Genomic DNA, 17576 nt, shown 5'->3' on the forward strand with positions numbered 1-17576 from the left:
TAAAGTAAGAGAGGGGGGTAATTAAGGGGATTGTAGATGATGACGAGCAGTATGAAGGTAATTCTGTGACGTACCAGAGGCCAAAAGTGAAGAAGTCAGAATGCATGGTTTCATTCAGATGTAAAGCAGCCAATTTTCTACATTAATCATTTAATTAGTGGTATATGAAGGCAGGGGAAATAAAGACAAGCAGTACGAAACATTTGTGATAGATGATGATGAACTTTACAAAAATGTAATCTGCCTGATACGAATGATTACATCCTTTTAAACCTATTTCTTCCTTAATGAGGATGAAATGTAAAAGTAAAAGAAAAAGGCCACTCAGAGGCGTCATCCTTTATTTTGCTGTCCATTTCATCCTATGATTTCCATGAACTCTGCATTTCCTTTTTGTTTTTATGTTTATTTGCTCCACTATGCTTTTAATAATGCTGTCCTTCTTTCTCTTTACACTCTTCACGACCTGATGTGCATGAATCATGCATCTTCTCTGCATGATTCTTACTCAGCAGCGTCACCTTTCACCTTCGAACCTGAGTGTAAAGTACGTCTGCTCGCTCCAATTTCCGTCCTGCCTTTTTTATTCAGAACAGAAGTCGTTGGGCGAGGCCTCCCTTCACCGGCCTCCTCAGGGGATTCCAGAGGTGTCCGTTTGCTTGATCCTGACTTCGACCTTCTTAGCTTTGTGTTTTTATTCTTTATGTTTCTTTTCGGGTTGAAAGCGTTGCTCCTCCTGCTGGCCGGTACTAAATCAGGAGGGTAAAGTTCATTATACAGCAGGGCAAACTCTCTCTGATTGGCCAACGGGAGAATCCGTTGTCTGAGCCGGCACTTGTTGAAGATCTCCAGAGTTAAATCTAGAACATGAGTATGAGTTAAATACAAATGAACACCACACGACTGGGTAAAATGACGCATCAGCGCATCATTTTTGATAATAGGAAGTTCTGAATGACTGTGCGGTTAAAATAACGTGAAGGAAAAAACTCCCTAGGACATGAACTCACCCAGTGTTTCGACAAGCGTGCTGGGGATGACCTCCTTCAGCACCTCACAGTTGGTATGAAGAGCTGGGTTACAGTTCATCTCCAACAGCCAAACCTGTTTAAGTCCAGGCAGACACGATTAATCCAAAACACATGAACTGGAACGCTCGCAACTACTGGACCTGGATATAAAAATTCAAACTCGCCCCTCACTTTGAAGTCTGTGTCAACCATGAAATCACAACCAATCAGGTCGAAGAAGCCCAGCCGGCGGTCTAACTTGGATTTGACCGCAAAGAAACACTGAGTCAGGATCTGCTGCATGCGCTTCTGAGGGACAGAGAGAAACATGATTCATTAGGCTTGACAGGAGCGTGCACTTTATTTAGTGCTTGTGTAGGGCAGACATCAGTTATGAGACTATTACACTCATATATTTAATAAGGTCCCTTCTTTCCAGTGATGTCAGGTGTGTTCAAGTCCACTGTTACTCATCAGCTTTCTTGTAGACTGTGAAGGGAGAGTACATTTTTACTTCTAATTTGTGTTTAAATATGAATTCAGTGGGAAGATTCTGATACAGGACTGAAGAAGCCTTCTGGATAGAAGGTGAAACATCTTCAAAATAGAAGAAAAACAGCCCAGTTGACACAGAACACTACCTTGTCACTACCATCATAAGTGGTTGCTGCCATCTTAGTTTTAAAGTAGAAGCATTCGTATATTTAGGCTGTAGCAGAACTCACTCCCTGTTGCCGATATCGCGCACTGGCTTGAAACACATATTGTCTGAAAACATCTGGCTTGAAACCTGTTCCTAACAATTTCATTTCTCAATCTGAACATTTGCACACATTTACGGCTGTGATTCAGAGGTGATTCAGCAAAGTTCAAACCTAAAAAGAAGCTCTCAGGTGAGAACAAAAGCGCCCATGTGATCCTTCATTTTAGTAATAAGACCGGGTCTCCTCAGGCAGAATGAAATCATCCAATCCAAAGCACCATCTCAATTAGCTGCATGGAGCAGATGCCGTGTTTGTAATGCTAATTGGTCCCTGAGAGCTGTTCCACTCACTGTAAAGGTGCCCAGAACCCAGTCCCAGGGCAGACCCTTGGCAACCCTGAACTTATTGTTGACGTAGGTGTTGAAGCTCTCCATGGACCACACTGTGTCCTCCTTCAGCTGGCTGTACAGAGGGTTCTTCTTCTGCACATACTGGACTCAGACAGCAGGGGCACAAGTGACACATGAGACAGCTCACGTTTCACCTGCTTCAGCACAGCCACATTATCATACAATACTAAACTAACGCATGATGTTGCAGTGATATGAATAAATGATTACCTTAAAATGTACTTTTTTTCCTTTTAAATTTACAGTTGCACATTGTAAATGCTGGATTGTCTCAAACCAGTGAAAACACATCAAACCGTATTCACAATTATTTAGGGATATTAATATAATTAATTTTAATTCCAGAGTGAGTGAACTATGTTCAGACATATGTAGAGTTTCACAATGTAGAGTTTGTCGCAGAGTGTGTGTGTGTGTGTGTGTGTGTGTGGGGGGGGGTAGTGTCTATTAAATCACGTTGGTCATCTTTGATTCATGTCTACCTTTTTTTTAAAAACTATACGTTTATATCTGTACCTGATTGGTCAGGTGAGTGGAGGGATCGTTGGAACTGGAGTCATACAAGTTGCACGTTAACCGCACGTATCCGTGGCGAAAGAAGACCATGAACGGGGAAGTGCAGGCAATCAGCAGATATGAGCGGACGTCAAATTTTTTCCCTTTAAGGAGCAAAGGATTCTGGATGTACCTGAGAAAAACAGGCCCACAGACCAATTAAGCTAATAAATAACACACTTTGTTTTATGTAAGTGGTATTTTACTATTCAATATTAAAGGTGCAGTTATCATTAAACCGTTAATGATTATAGACTTGACATGACATGAATTTCACTAAATGAATCAGAGTGTTCGTTCACTTACTGCTGAACGATGTAGGGCTGCGGCTGCCGTTGGAGTGCCCTCCTGCCGGCCTGGCTGTCTTCCATGTTCTGCAGCTTTAACCTAAAGGCTCTTATGTCCTCCTGGCTCTTCAGCAGGAAGATGCCCCTGCCCTGGTTCAGTCCGCTGGGCTTGCAGATCCACATCTGAGTCTCGGTATTGCTCACAGCTGACCAGAGACACAAACCTAGGTCAACTTAAAGCCACAAAGGGATGATGCAAAGTGCTGGCATCTGCAGTCTCTTAGATATAGATATAAAATATTTATATCCTTGACCTTAATGAACATCACAAAATAGACTAATGACCTTTTTGTGCTCATTTTTGTGCTCATTAGGGCAACAAACATTTATATTCTTACTTTTGATGTTCCTGGCCTGGTAATTCGTTACCAAAGTCAATTTTAATGGTTTTACTTTTTTAACAGGTTTACTATGGATTTTCTATTGTCTCAGACCCAGAGGAGTAAAATGATCGGTTATTAAAACTGCACCGTATCTGCTGAGCAGAGGTCTGGAGCAGGTGTCTGTGTCGTTCTCCTGTTTACTTATGATAACCGTGTTTGTCAGGACCAGGATGCCATTTATTATAACGCTCCACATCTACATTTCCACAGGAAATGGCGCAATATTTCATATTTTTTAAGACTGAAATATGATTATACTTTTTTTTTTTTTTAAACGGTGTTGTTTAACATCAAATAATATCAGTATTAATAATATAGAATCTCTTTACAGCTTCCCCTTCCATCTATCTCAGTCCTGCCCTCTGCTGACTCATCTCTATGACAACAACATGTTCCCCTGGAGATTTTATCAGGGCCTCGTGGGAGTGCATCATTTTCCCCTCAACCTCTTAATTAAACAGTTGCCCAGGCAACCGTTGTGATAACAGTGGTGAGCACAGTTCACTTTGTTTCCCATTATTGTTGGACTCGCATCAGGTCAAGTTTCTGGTTTTAAATTTGAGCTCAGAGACCAAACACAGATCCAGTTGGACCAGTGTTGTGTTGTTGTTGCAACAGGATGTGTTGCAGGCGACTACAGGTGACATGCCTGTATTCACCTGCAGCACATCCTGTTGCAGGTGGATACAGGTGACCTGCCTGTATTCACCTGCAGCACATCCTGTTGCAGGTGGATACAGGTGACCTGCCTGTTTTAATCTCCTGACTGGCAAAGAAAGCCTCTCTCTCCGTGCGCAGGTCCATGCGGAACGTGGCGGGAATGAACTCCTCCATTTTCAGTGTCCTGCGAAGAGCAACACACTGACGTGAATCCCGGGGTGAAGAGGGATTTGTGTGGTCTGAACATGCAGTGGATGTGCTTATTATGGGATGCCTGACTTTTCATATGTAGGGATCAACAACTTCCTAATTTGTACAGGTTTTGGAATAACAAGGAAATACAAAAGCTTCAGTCAGTGGATTCAAAACATCACAACCTGAGTGTATGGTGGCCTCTCTGATCAGGACACGCGGGTGTCTCTACGGAAACGACCCTTGACCTTGGTCCCCGACCGCGGCTGATTTTGTCGCTCACTCCCTCGTACTCCCGCAGGCTGCCGAGCAGGCCGATCTTCGTGGTGAGAACCGCGTCGTTGGGAATCTGGTACATCAACTGTTTCCCTGCAAACAGCTAACGACGTGTTCACATCTCGATCTCCAAACGTGCACGTTGCACCTTTGCATTTTCCCCTGGGGAAGGCGAACCTTCTCTGAAGTTACAGTAGTTGGCTGATGATTTGGTCTCACACCACTTGAGCTTGAAATCATCTCTCTGCTTGTCGTAGATCCTCCTCCACCCCCTCCTCTCACAATAACTGCTCACACTTAAAGACAAATAGATAGATAGATAGATAGATAGATAGATAGATAGATAGATAGACAGACAGATAGACAGACAGACAGACAGACAGACAGATAGACAGACAGACAGACTGATTGATTGATTGATTGATTGATTGATTGATTGATTGATTGATTGATTGATTGATTGATTGATTGATTTTGATGAGTATTTCTCTCATTACATTGCAGCTCCATTGGTTCCTGCGATGAAGAAGAACGGCCCAGCCCCCCGGGGCTCCTCTGCCGGCCTCTCCTTTGACCTCTGCAGGTATCGCTCTGCTGTGCAGACACCTGATCCTGGAACAAGTGCGAGCATGCAGACATTATGCATGCGCGCTGTCGTACATTTACTGTATTTACACCCATATTGTCCCCAGCACTAAATATCAGTTGAGTTTCTTTTTAACCAACATTTTAGAGTAATTCATTATTGGCTTTATATTACTGAGTTATATTAACCAATGTATTAAAAAAAACAAACATTCTCACGTTTCGCGGCACCTGTAACTTCATCTTTCCGTTCTTTGGGTTGGGTCATGTGAGACCTCCCCCCTCTCTCTTTCTGAACCTGCATCTTCCGTCACTATGTCACTGCCTGCATCAGTCGTCAGGTGACGAAGGTCAAGTTGCTCCCCGCCTGTTCACCTTGTCATCCAGGTCCAGGCAGCGAGAGGCTGGTTCTCCCTGCAGGGCTCCACTTCCTCCTTTTCTGCTGCTTCCTCTTCTTTCCTGTCTGTTCCTGCCTCCTGTGTCAGGCCCTCTCAGCGGCTCCTCCCAGCACTCAGACCACTAACGCAGTATTATTCTACACATTAGCAGTGATGAGACAAGGGCAAGTTTTTGTAAATGTTGTGTTTTAATGTTATGTTGATAAAACACTAACCTGGGTGTCAATATATTTTCATCTCACGGGTGCACCGTTATAATCTTGCAGGAAATTACAATAACATATTTCTTCTTGCTGGTTTCATTAAGTGTTTCTGATAACAATTAGCAGATAAATGGTCGATCTTATTGAAAACAAACACATTTTAGTTCAGCATTTTGTTTTACGGCTGCAGTTTCACTTGATTTACCTGCAGCCAAAGTTATATTAATTTGAAAATATCAAACCAATTAAAAATCTATTTTAAAAGCTGTTATACAGGTATTATTTTAATAAAAGTGGACGATAACTATAGTGAAACTAAATCAAACAGTATATTTTACCTGCAACTTTGACCAGTTGCACACCCAGGTAGCCAGACTCCATCAGAACCCACTGGACCGTTCCTGCTCTTTCGTGTGCGCTCAGCCCTGCAGTCCAGCCAAAGGGCACAATCAAACCCACCGGCTCAAGGACAGGCTCTTAAAAAAGCCACAAGGTTCGTCCGTCAGCAGGTTAACCCGTTAAAATGTGCCATAGTCCCTCACAAGTAGGAAAAGTCAGTGGACGCACAGCAAACATGACCAGTTTCTTAGGTAATGGAAACCGTAGCGACTAAGTCTTGCAACAATGGCAACTCAAGACAAACTGGCTGCTCGGGGTTGTGCACCTGTCACCCACCCCCGCGTCAAAGTTAACATCATTCATTATTTATCGCCTGTAAGTTGCTGTTGTGTGACCCTCTATTGTAACACAAGATCAGTGTGTCCGTCCGTGGAAAACTATTCACCCTGAGAACAAAAGGTCAAATGATATTTGCCAAGCGCCACCATACGTGCGCCTCACGCTTCCAGACCCTTTTATTACATTACCTGAACCGTGTTGAATCATACCTGACAGCATTATGCCAGAATAGCATTACTGGTTACCTACAGCTAAATCCAGGAGCAGGCGTGCGGTGGAGTAACATAGCATTTGTCTGCTCCCGGTGCGAATCAGCGTTACCGCCTCTCCGTCTCGGTGAGTCGACTCAGGAGGGAACACCCAGGCTCGGCCACAGTTGGCAATTACGCATAATCTCCAGTCTTCCTCCGAACAGTCTGATAATTGACAGGGGTGGGCGCCTCTCGGCGCAGCAAGCGTGTCATTATTCCTGAAGTAGGGGGACCAAGAGTAACACAATTGAAACGCTCATTCACAAATATTTTAAAGGCATTTAGAGCAAACAAAGAGAACAAAACGCCGTTTTGGATTTCCAAACATTATTTATTTGTAGTTACAATAATACTTTTCTTCTTTAATGCAGGATTTTTGTGTTGGTAAATGTAAACTTGTGAAGAGACTTGATTACAAATATGTGGTTGAATAGAAATATGAGTCAGTTTATAGGTGAGAGGTCGTGTCTGAGTGTCACACTGACAGTGATGGCGGTTAAATTTCATATTATGGAAGCAGTGGATCAGCTGGGAGGTCAGATCATTTGCACAGTGGATGTTCTCAGCTGGGCGAGACTGGTGTGTGAAATGGCAGCAATAAGAGAGAGAGCTGCCGAACAATGGCGACCGCCACCAAACTCTAGTTACTAGGTCGACAGTATTCCTGTTTAAACGAGCTTTGTGAGGAGCCGGTGGCGGCCACACCTTGATAAAGAGCCGCCATCTGATAGACAGATTGTGTAAAGCGCTGTGTAGGTGGACAAAGAGAACAGGTTTGTTTTACAGCCCCGTCGACCTCGCGGATCACCATCTGCCAGCAGGCCGTGTGTAGGTGACTGCGTTCACGACTACGTGTGTGTATTTTGTGTGGTTAAAGCGTGCGTTCCTCTTTTTGCGTTTCTCGTTTGTTGATCCTGTTTAAGCAACTTTCCTATTCTGCTCCGATCACTATCCCAATAAATCACCAGCTCATTCAAGCCTGTCGGACAAAATGTGGAACGCGTGGAAATAAAGGAGCGCGTGCGTCAGACACTGGATGGTGACACCGTAAACTGTGTGTGTGCGTCTTTGGATACCTGCCCATTCCCATGTCATTCCAACTGCCTCCTGTACCAGGATGTGCTCAGCAATTACAGGGAAGCAGCCTGCAGCAATGGTGTCCTTCCACAACCCATTATTTGGAGGGATTCTCCTTGTCAAGGTGTTATAGTGCAAGGAATGGAGTTAAGTTACGCTGTAAAGAGAGACTTGTCTCAATAGGGTCTGTTTCTCACCCTCTATTCATGATTTCCTTATAGAATTACAGCAGAGGGGTCTGTTGGATTGGGGGGCTACAGGATGTTCCCAGGGTCTGGTTCACCCATTCCCAACGTGGACAAATGCAGGTATGCGCAGATGTGGCTGGGTAAAATAGGAAACGCACAGTTCAGTCAAAATGGTCCTTAAATGAGGGTCATTCTTATCATTTCAAGCTAAGGCGAAGATGTTGTGGTGAAATGTTGGTTACTACACCGCCAGAGCCAGAGCTGTAGGGTGTTTGGCTTCTTTATTTTTTCCACATCGGCAAGAAGCTGAGATTTTACTGGGGGACGTGCAAATGCAGATGTGGAGAAGGCAAACTGCACATTTATCTTCTCAGAGCGGAGAGCATGCCACAGTCAATTCTGTCCTTTCTTTAAGCAGCACATTAAAGAAATCCTTTCACCTCCCCTTCAATAAAATAAGATCATATTGTTAGCGCCGGCGCCTCACAACATGAAGGCTCGGGGGCCCAAATCCCATTTTCTCCCACTCTCTATCTCTCTCCCCCACCGTTCCTGCTCGTCCTCAGTGAGGACGGAAAAGGAACCAACCACTCTGTGATATTTAGATATTTAGAGTGATACAAAGCTGCTTTTATTTTGAGCCGCAAACATGCTTTCATTTTTAAATTCTCTAGCCAATTTTATTCTTTTTTTAGACATATAAAGCACAATAGACCACAATAGACAATAGACCAACATACCACTTTGGATGTTGTAAATACTGAAATAAAATGAATAAAATGTATTTGTTTCTAAATGACTGCTTGATTTTGCACTGAAACCACTGCAGTGTTTCCCATGAGCCACATTTCTTAACCGTCAAGTCATCCAGTCAAATTCAAAACTGATTTCAACTGCCTGATAGGCGTCTTTGAACGTATTTTTAGGCCACAGCCGTTTAGCGTCTGTTGTTCTCCCGTTCCGGCCCAGCGGAAAACCCACATATGTGACTAACGTCTTCACCCCGAGTCTGTAGAATGCAAGAATCTTGTCTGACGACTCCAAGCATGCACAGACCAGTGCAGGAATCCTCCACAGGCTCAGCGCCAGTCAGGAATGTGAATCAGTGACGTCGCCAAAAGGGGAAGAACCATCCAGTAATTACAGCTGCCTTGTGGTGCTGAGAAGGAGAGGAGTTTTGAAGCACTTGTTTTTTAGGTCTGTTTGGATCAGGCAAATTTAAAGACAGCACAAGTGAAGGACTATTAGTTAATGGGGATGTGTGTACTCACCAATGAGTCAGCAACAGTGTGTAAAAGGTTTAATATTTATCAATGTTTTACACCTCTTGTTTGTATTTGAGTAGTGGCACGAATGTGGTTTTCAGTTTTTATGTGGCGACAAATGTTTCCCATTTTTAAAGAACATGAAACCACCCAAGACAATGCTTTTATTGTTATATTCTTGTTTGCAGATGATAATATCCAACCTCTCTGTTGAATTATTATGAGGGGAAAATATTGCATCTGTATTTTAGTGCTGTAATATCTCAACAAACAATGAATTTAGGATTCTGAATGACAGACAGATGACAAAACTATGCTGTTGTTGACATCATACACTTTATATGTATACTGACTCTAACCATTGAATAAATGTGCATTATCTTATACATGGATGGAAATAGACATGATATAATAATGGTAAATATATAGAAGTATACATTATCATTGTTTGAAAAAAAAAATCAGATTCCTCCTTCTTAGATGAATCCTTACCCTGAGTGAAAACATAATTGCATGTTAAACGTTGACAAACGTTGTTTGATGTGCATTTATGCATGTCTAATAAGCCTTTTCAAACATTGGTATCCATTCTATTTGTGTTCCAAGAACCAAGCAAATATTCATAAGAAAGGAACCTTGAAACAGCTGACACCAGTCAGGCTGATATGTAGGCTAACGTTTACTTTTCCAATAATGTTCTATGTCAGTAAACTGTGGAAATAAATGAAATCCGTTTTCTAGGTGATTATAGGGGTCTGACCTCACAGTGACTCTGCAAAATAGTATTTTTCTTTGCTTCAGTTCCTCATGTAGTCATATCATATCTCTTGATAACAATCTGGGAAACTAGCTAAGTGCAAATTCAAGGCTTAATGATTACACTGGCTTAATCATCACTTCTATTCTTTATGTGAAACAATGAGGTGTGATTATTCTAAATATGCTATCATTTCCTTCACTGCATAATAGATATATACTTTTTTGCCAATTATTAACCAAGCTTAGAACAGTTGGGAACCTTCTTCTTTGATGAACAGAAACAGTCAATGGTTAGCTAAGCTAATGGCTAATTTTTTTAAAACACGTTTCGTTAGGTAATAAATTGTCCATATCTTTTGTGTGACATCAAAAGGTGAGTTCCTCCCTGTTAAAAACATACCATAAATATGGGCCAGCCTTGGAGAAGAGCCCAGTGAGACCTGAGGCCGTTTATGTGAAATGGCTAAGCGGATTTTGCGTTTGTGTTCCAACTGATAAAATCAGAGTCAAATCTTTTCACCAACTCTCCCATCGGCCTACATACATACAGGATAGACTTTGTGTCTCTGAGAAGCTTGAAGAAACATGAGCTAAAGGAAACAATGACCCCGTCTACCTTGTGTGTAGTTTTAACTAGAGAAATCAGCCAAAAAAAGGATAAAAAGTTGTCTCTGAGCTGGCAGCTATAAACAGGCTGTGTGCTTCTCGGTGTGTGCAGCTAACCTACTGCCATGGACTGGGAAACAAAAAGGCTTTAGCTGATGGGGGAACTTCATTGGAAAATCGAGGCATTTAAATAGGAGCTCTGTTCATCGTAACCTGATCTACACCTGACTGGGACTCAGCATTCCAGTCTGAATCACCGGTGAAACTGCTTCTGAGTCAGTTCACATAGTGCGTAAACTATTACTGTTCATCATCAGGTTTAAAAGAAAGATGGAAGAAGAAAGAGCAGGAGACTGGCCACATTTTACCCCATTTTATTTAGGTTTTCCTTCTCCCTTTTGTTACATTGCATGACAGTTAACACAGTTCACATTAACAGCAACAGCATTGTTCTGCCTGGAACTAATCTAAATTCCCACAAGAAATTCAGACGGCAACATTTCAGCAAGCACGTCTTTCAACGGAGGCAAAGTGACAACATTTTCTGTGAAATATTCACGTGGACATTCCAGTTAGAAACTCATTTACAGCGCTCATCAAGAAAGCCTTTTATAAGCATGGCAATCATTTCCCCGGCTGCTGCTCAAGGAAGAAACTCTGATTCAAGTCACGTGGAAGAGACCCCGAAAAAAATCACCCAATCTTCCAGTGCGAGGATCATAGTTCCATAGTCATCACCGCCAGACCCATCTGTCACCATTATAAATATGCCGATGAGCTTCCCTGTGTCAATATAATGTATGTCAGATGCAGAAGAGTGAGACAAGCATGAAGCAAGAGAGCGGAAGGTAATGCCATTTAATGGACGGCATTACCAGACAGTATTAGACAACAATAATTACATCTAACCATGTCTGGTAAGACGCCTATCAACAGGCTGGAAGGGTGACGTCTCAGCTTCCACCTGTGCAGAGAGGAGAGAAAAAAAAAGAGCTGGAAGGAAAACAGAACAGTGTGGCAGAAACAGGATGAAACGAGCAGTTCCAGGTAACACACAACACACTTTGATTCATTTGCGCTTTCAATCGGCCAAGCGTGCAAAAAGAGCCACGATTAAACACACCAAGCAGAGCAGCAATGAAGTTAAAGTATGACAAACTCCGTTGGCCTATTCATGCACAATAGGTGATTTTTTTTTCTTCTTCTTTTATTTTTGTTACGTGGATAATGGAGCCGGGTGGGCAAATAGAGGCGCGGCTCACTATTTGCGGGGTAATTCTCCCTCCTTAAACAAACACTGGCTTTCTGCTTGCTCCTGTCTCATATTTGCCTTTATTGGCCATATCTGTTTGAAGTCTTTTCCTCTTCACAGGCAGAGAAGTGAGAAAATTGTTAGGAAAATCTTTCCAACGTGTTGGAAATCCGCCGCGCAGGCCTAAAACACAGTTTTGGGTCGATTTACAGTCCGGTTCATCCCTTTGCAAATAAAAACTAGACGGCGTCTCTGGCTTTGTGGAGGATTTTTCTTTCTCTTTTTTTTCCCCTCCGGACGAGCACTCTCAGGTGAGCTCATGTGTCAGTTCCAGGATGTGCCACACTAGGGGAGGTTTCTGCAGCAATCACAGCACAAAGGGTAAAGCTGCCTAGTGGGAGGGAACAAGGAAATGAGGCCCTGCTGGACCGGTGGAACCATCAACCGACTACTATTCTTTCATCTGGGTGGGGTAGAGTTGTGATAAACACACCCCATAAAAGAAAGAAAATCAATTGTACCCCCCCCCCCCCCCCTTCCCCATAAAAACAGGGAGATGAAACATTTAAGGAACTGATCAATTGCATAACCAGTTAATTATTTTCTCCCAGCAATCCTGGGTAGGACTCAAACCCGTTGCACCTGTTTTCGGATAAAAGTCGAATGAGCCTTACAGAAAAAAATTATCTGGCTGATTCTTTTGATTTCTTTGACAGCCAGAAGTAGTAAGGAAACAGCTTTTCAAATATAACTACACGTAAAAAGAACCTGCCATGTTTCTTTTAAAGAGCGGCGATCACGGAGTCACCCAGAAAACATCGTTACCAGACAGTGTTAGAACAACAGTAGTACAATCCAGCACTGTCGGGTAAGATGGATCCTGAGAGCTGCTTCTGTTGCTGATCCAGGGCCTGTTCCGCACACACACCTCTGCTAAAAGCAAAATCCTTTCTTTTTCAGCCATGGCCTGCAGATGACGATCATCATCATTACCAGGCAGTATTAGAGAAAGTGATGATATCCAATGCTGCCTCGTAAGATGGAGATAATCACCAAAAACATTAAAATGCAGCTTTAAAAACACAATGTTGAAATCCAACTTTAAATAGTTGCTGATTTTTTTTTAAGTAGCCCAACTTAGCCTAGCTCAAAAAAGCCAAGTCATGAAGTTGTGCGCTAGCAAAACCATTTGTAGACATCACCGCTGCCGCCGAGCGCAGTATGATCACTTGTTGTGGTTGGGGGTTTTGCTTAAACTCGCATGTCGCAGATGAGGGTGCCAAACCGGCGTTAATGATTGTCCAAACCTGTTCCAACTAGTCTAAATCTACGGCACGATAGGGTTGCGAGGCCGGCTTTCTGCACTTTGCATGGCAGTTACTAAGGCCACGAGTTGCGCACAACCACAGGGGGAAAAAACAAAGAAGTCAAAAGCAAATCTGCCTCCGGGAGCTGGTTTTGTTTCACCTCTTAAGCAGACAGGTGTAACCTTGCCGCACTCTAAGAGCCAAGAGAGAGTTTTAAGGAATTACGGAAATAATGGTAATCGTTTTGGGGTCTTTTTCCTCTCCGTTCTCAGAGGATCTCTCAGGCCACCGTGTTGACCGAATGATGAAAGGCTGATGGAATGCTGCACGGCTCCACCAAAGCAAACGCGTGTACGTGGGTCACTGATACAGACTGAATACGGTGAATCATTCACAAGTACTTTGGCGTGAAAACCTCACACCTGGAAGTTTCAGTGACTAAATGACATTTTATGAAGTAGAAATGACTTCATTTAGCCGTTTGCTAATTGGTTAGTCTACAAATGACACATAGTTTAAAATAGCATTACGGTTACACGGTTGCCCATCATGTTGCTTGTATACGAATTTAGATTTCAATTCTATTTAATTGAAGAGGAGAAGAAGTTACAGGAGGAAATTTCTTAAGGAATTACAAGGGATTTTGAGTGATTCTGCAAGCGATGCGAAAGCAGAGCACAAGAGAGAGGGGGAGGGAGGAAGAGAGAGAGAGAGAGAGCGAGTCTAAAGGAGGGAAAAGTTCAGGGAGAGAAGGTGGAGAGGGAAAATGGAGAATGCACCTGTAACCTTACCGTCATGAAAGGTAGCCCAGGGAAAGAAACAAAACCAAAGTGAAGTGACCACATTTTGGAGGGAGGGGGCTGGAAAAATAATGAAAGAAAGCAAAAAGAGGGAGAGAAAAAAAGAAGATCTTGAATTTCCAGCCCGCTGCCTGAGAATGCTCCATCTTCCTTCCTGGTCAGTTAGCCCCCATGAAATGAGAAAGCCAACCAGACCCGCTCCCAGACTCTATTTAGTTAATCATCAGCATTATAACCCAGTGCTCCAGGCCCTCTGAGGACAAAAATATAGAGAGAGGGACAGAAAGAATGAAAAAGGATTAGCCAAGAAACTTCTATCAGTAATAGACAAGCTGTGGAAGAAAAAACCCTCCTGAGAAAAGCACGACTGGTGTTACCTTTGGAAATTCTAACAACAAACATATCCAACAAATTGCCGCTCAGTTAGTCCAAATACTCCCATCGTGGTGGAGAAAGAAGAAAAAAAAACTCTGAATGTTTCCCATTGTTGTACAGGCTGCTCGGTGGACTGGTTTGTCGCTTACGACTGCCCACGCTTTCTGCCTGCTGGAAGTGAGGCGTGCTCAGGTAACTCTGCCCTCTGCGCTGGAATGTGACTCCGCTGTGAAGTCAACGGCTCCGATAGGTAAACTGGCCTGGCCCTTAATCAATAGTTGCTGTCTTTGTGAGGAGACAATGGGCGGGGAAACCCAAAACCTTATTTAACTCCAGACTTATCTCAACACCACCTTGCAAAGGCCTTCAGACTGTGAAGGAGCAGTCAGGTGAGTGTCATATTCAGCATGATACGCTTTAACGTCACTGAAACTGCCCGCCTGCCTTTAAAATGTCGACTTAGGGAGGGAAGACATTTACATTGGGCATTCTATGGCTTTTACTTCTAGCTTTCTGTTTTGAAAATTTACCCCAAAAAAAGGATTTCAGTATTAAACACATAATTGGAAAACTGCGAAATGTTCTTGTATTTTTTTCCCTTGACTGTCCTTTCATGTTGCCCCCTCCCCCCCACACTGTTTTTTTTTACAATATGTAAATGCCAGAAGATCATAAAAGAGTTCATCCAGTCATGATAGCTTCTAAATGAAAAGCGCAAACAACATTTTTAAAGCATTAACAAATTAACCTAAAATGCCCTTAGGGTAAACTACAGTGTCATTCACCCTCCCAGCAGCTTTAACATACCCGCTTGCGTCATGAGATAACGCCTACCGCCGGCTTTCATTTTAAAATCGCGACTTAAAGATGAGCAAATAACATAAAACCGCAAATTCCCCCAGTCTCCAGACTATTGGATGTCTAGTTCTGCTGCTCTGGGCACTGTCCGGCCTCCTGCAGACACTGTCAGAGGAACTGGGACTCATGTGACTCCTGCTTATTCAACTGCATAAAAGAATTGAACTAATGTCGCTGCTTCCACCAATCACGATCTTCCACCTGGCTCTGCAGTCGCCCCTGTACGGTTGTACGCGCTCGACCTTTTCCCTCCATTTTGCTTCCTTCTTTTCGCAATGCAAAAAAACCCTCTCAATCATTAAAATGAATAACAGCAGAGCAGAAACCATAATACTACCAGGCAAATTCTCTGCTCTGATAAGGCCAAATGCGGTCGTCTGTCTCAACATGCAGCCAAACCTCAAAGACAACTGCGTCAGCAGACATTTTACGTCCGACACGCGCAGAGCGTCGCCCTCACACTTTTTCCCCTTTCGAAAACACGTAAGAAGTGTGTTTTGCTTGAAAAATAAAGGTTAAAAAAGAGCTCAAAGGCCAACCATGGCTTTACAGATTAACAGGTTGTTTGGAGTAGCGGCCAAATGGGATCTGGACATGGGAATTATCGCCTGAACAATTCTGTGAAATGTGTGAAAAAAAAGGTTCACTTAAAAGCTGCTCTACAGCGTTGTCCATGCCGTTCCGAATTTATTGATCTATGCAGAGAATTCAACTTCTGTCTCCATATTCGTTGGCAGTTTTACCTGCTCGAACTGGTCTATCCAGTTTAGGAATGAGCGTTGGTTTCTATTGTTTCCTCTTCTTTCTTTGTGCTTAAATGGAGCTGGAATTTGATACACACAATTTTCGCGTCCCATCGAAACTACCGAGACCCTTTTATACATTTGCACGACCGCAGAAGGCGACGTGCGACGACCTAATTCGCTGAAAGTAACGTCGTCAAAGTTTTTTACCTTTAGCGAAGCGGCGCAACAGGTTAAGAGAGTCTTAAAGATGGAGCGTGAAGACAAAAAGTTGGAGTCGTTTACCCAGCCTTTCCCAGGTGTGGTCAGCCAGCCAGAAACCCAAGACAAGAGGCATCATTGTGCGAGCGCTCTTGACGCCCTGTTGGCTAGCCTTCCTCTTTCCTGCGCCTGCTGAAGGACGGACGACCTCTGGAGCGGTGGTTGGGAAGAAAACAAAAAGCTGTCCATTTTAGGTAGGCGAACGCCTTAGAGCCAGCCCCCAGAGCGAAACCAACCAGTCTGAAGCATCTCGGTGCTTGTCAGGTAGCCGGGGCCGGACTTCCTCTTCTTTCCGGGAGCTCTCGTCGGCGGTCGTAGGTGTTTAAGCTCCTCGAGAAGACAGAGGCTGAATTTGTAAAGGGCTTGGTTTACATGTAGCTTGGCTGTCCCTCCTCCTCTTTCCCCCCACAGGTGTAATTTTCAGGTCGCAGCCAATCTCCTTAGCCTCTGGCCCTCACAGGTGTGTCTCATGTGCTGTTTTTAGCCAATGGCGACTGACACAAAAACTCCCCCAAGCCCTCCCCGCCTTGTATTCCCCGACTCCCACTTCACTGGTTTGCTAAGGTCCGCAACCCCCCCATAAACAGCCCCCAGGTATCTTGTTGTGTGTGCACACGCGCGTGTACGTGCGTGGGGGTTTATGATGTCAGCTCAGGCTTCTGTGGGAACAACCTTTTCTGTTCCTATTACAACACAGACAACAGGTCAACCATCACCATCCTCTTCAGCCAAACACACCCAGCAGGTGGAACGCATCACGAGTTTGGAGCATTGCGGCGTTCTTTTATTCCAAAACACTTATCTGCGCGCCATTATCTCATGCGTGTACTTTTGACTATACTGTGCATACCTGCCACAACCTGAAATACCTGCCCTTTGCTCTGGTGTGTTCCCATTGTGTCCACACACCTTTCTGTGTCCCGACAATAAGCCGGCTGGGTTACAGCGAGAGCGCCAGTTGAATAAGGTGCAGCTGAGTAAAACTTGAGAAAGACACACCAGCACTTTGAGGTCGGTGTGAGTGGTGGGATAGGTGATGAAGTGTCAGTGGAGGGGACGCCCAGGGGCGAAGAGGGGAGGCCTAATCCAAAGCCTGGACGGGGCTGGGCTGGCTGCTGGGTGAGGCAGCCACTTTCGGTCTCAAGGTGTAATTGTTGGGATTACTCTCTCAACAATGAGCACAATGCCAAAACAAGATCCTGTTTCAGCAGGGGCGTGGCACCGGTTGCTAAAAAACTGCACAGGCAAAGATGGGAGAAGACCATTGTTTGAACCTGAACAATAATATATTCCACTGTGATATACTGAGACAAGGTGTGTCGCCCAATATCCTAGAGTGTATTTTAAACAAGCAGATATGATGAATTTGTATGTCAACTGTGTGTTTATCTTACCCTCGTATGGGCTACAATGCTTATTACTGGCGTTAATTA

General features: G+C 43.7%; 1 protein-coding gene and 1 long non-coding RNA gene across 10 annotated transcripts; both read right to left on the minus strand.

The window, feature by feature from the left end:
• Window positions 1-133: 133 nt before the first annotated feature.
• Window positions 134-6842, minus strand: ttll10 (tubulin tyrosine ligase-like family, member 10). Of its 7 annotated transcripts, none has more exons than XM_057040569.1 (13): window positions 6651-6842; window positions 6062-6199; window positions 5342-5657; window positions 5035-5149; window positions 4715-4833; window positions 4447-4630; window positions 4159-4253; window positions 2986-3172; window positions 2641-2812; window positions 2065-2205; window positions 1203-1319; window positions 1011-1104; window positions 134-860 (listed from the first exon to the last, which is right to left on the minus strand). In XM_057040569.1, the coding sequence occupies exons 3-13, from the start codon at window positions 5424-5426 to the stop codon at window positions 505-507; spliced, it is 1665 nt and encodes a 554-aa protein (XP_056896549.1). In that variant the 5' UTR covers window positions 5427-5657; window positions 6062-6199; window positions 6651-6842; the 3' UTR covers window positions 134-504. The 7 variants fall into 7 exon arrangements, with proteins under 7 accessions (XP_056896549.1, XP_056896548.1, XP_056896550.1 ...); XM_057040568.1 differs by having other exon boundaries at window positions 6611-6842; XM_057040570.1 differs by having other exon boundaries at window positions 5342-5641; window positions 6062-6842.
• A 120-nt stretch (window positions 6843-6962) lies between these two features.
• On the minus strand, window positions 6963-16506 carry LOC130529897 (uncharacterized). Of its 3 annotated transcripts, none has more exons than XR_008951678.1 (2): window positions 16093-16506; window positions 6963-9076 (listed from the first exon to the last, which is right to left on the minus strand). It is a non-coding gene; the product is annotated as an uncharacterized LOC130529897 (long non-coding RNA). The 3 variants fall into 3 exon arrangements; XR_008951677.1 differs by lacking the exon at window positions 6963-9076 and adding an exon at window positions 10906-11511 and having other exon boundaries at window positions 16168-16506; XR_008951679.1 differs by lacking the exon at window positions 6963-9076 and adding an exon at window positions 10906-11511.
• Between the last annotated feature and the right edge of the window lie 1070 nt (window positions 16507-17576).

This window comes from Takifugu flavidus, chromosome 8 (assembly GCF_003711565.1).
Source record: "Takifugu flavidus isolate HTHZ2018 chromosome 8, ASM371156v2, whole genome shotgun sequence".
In the NCBI taxonomy this organism is placed as follows: Eukaryota; Metazoa; Chordata; class Actinopteri; order Tetraodontiformes; family Tetraodontidae; genus Takifugu; species Takifugu flavidus.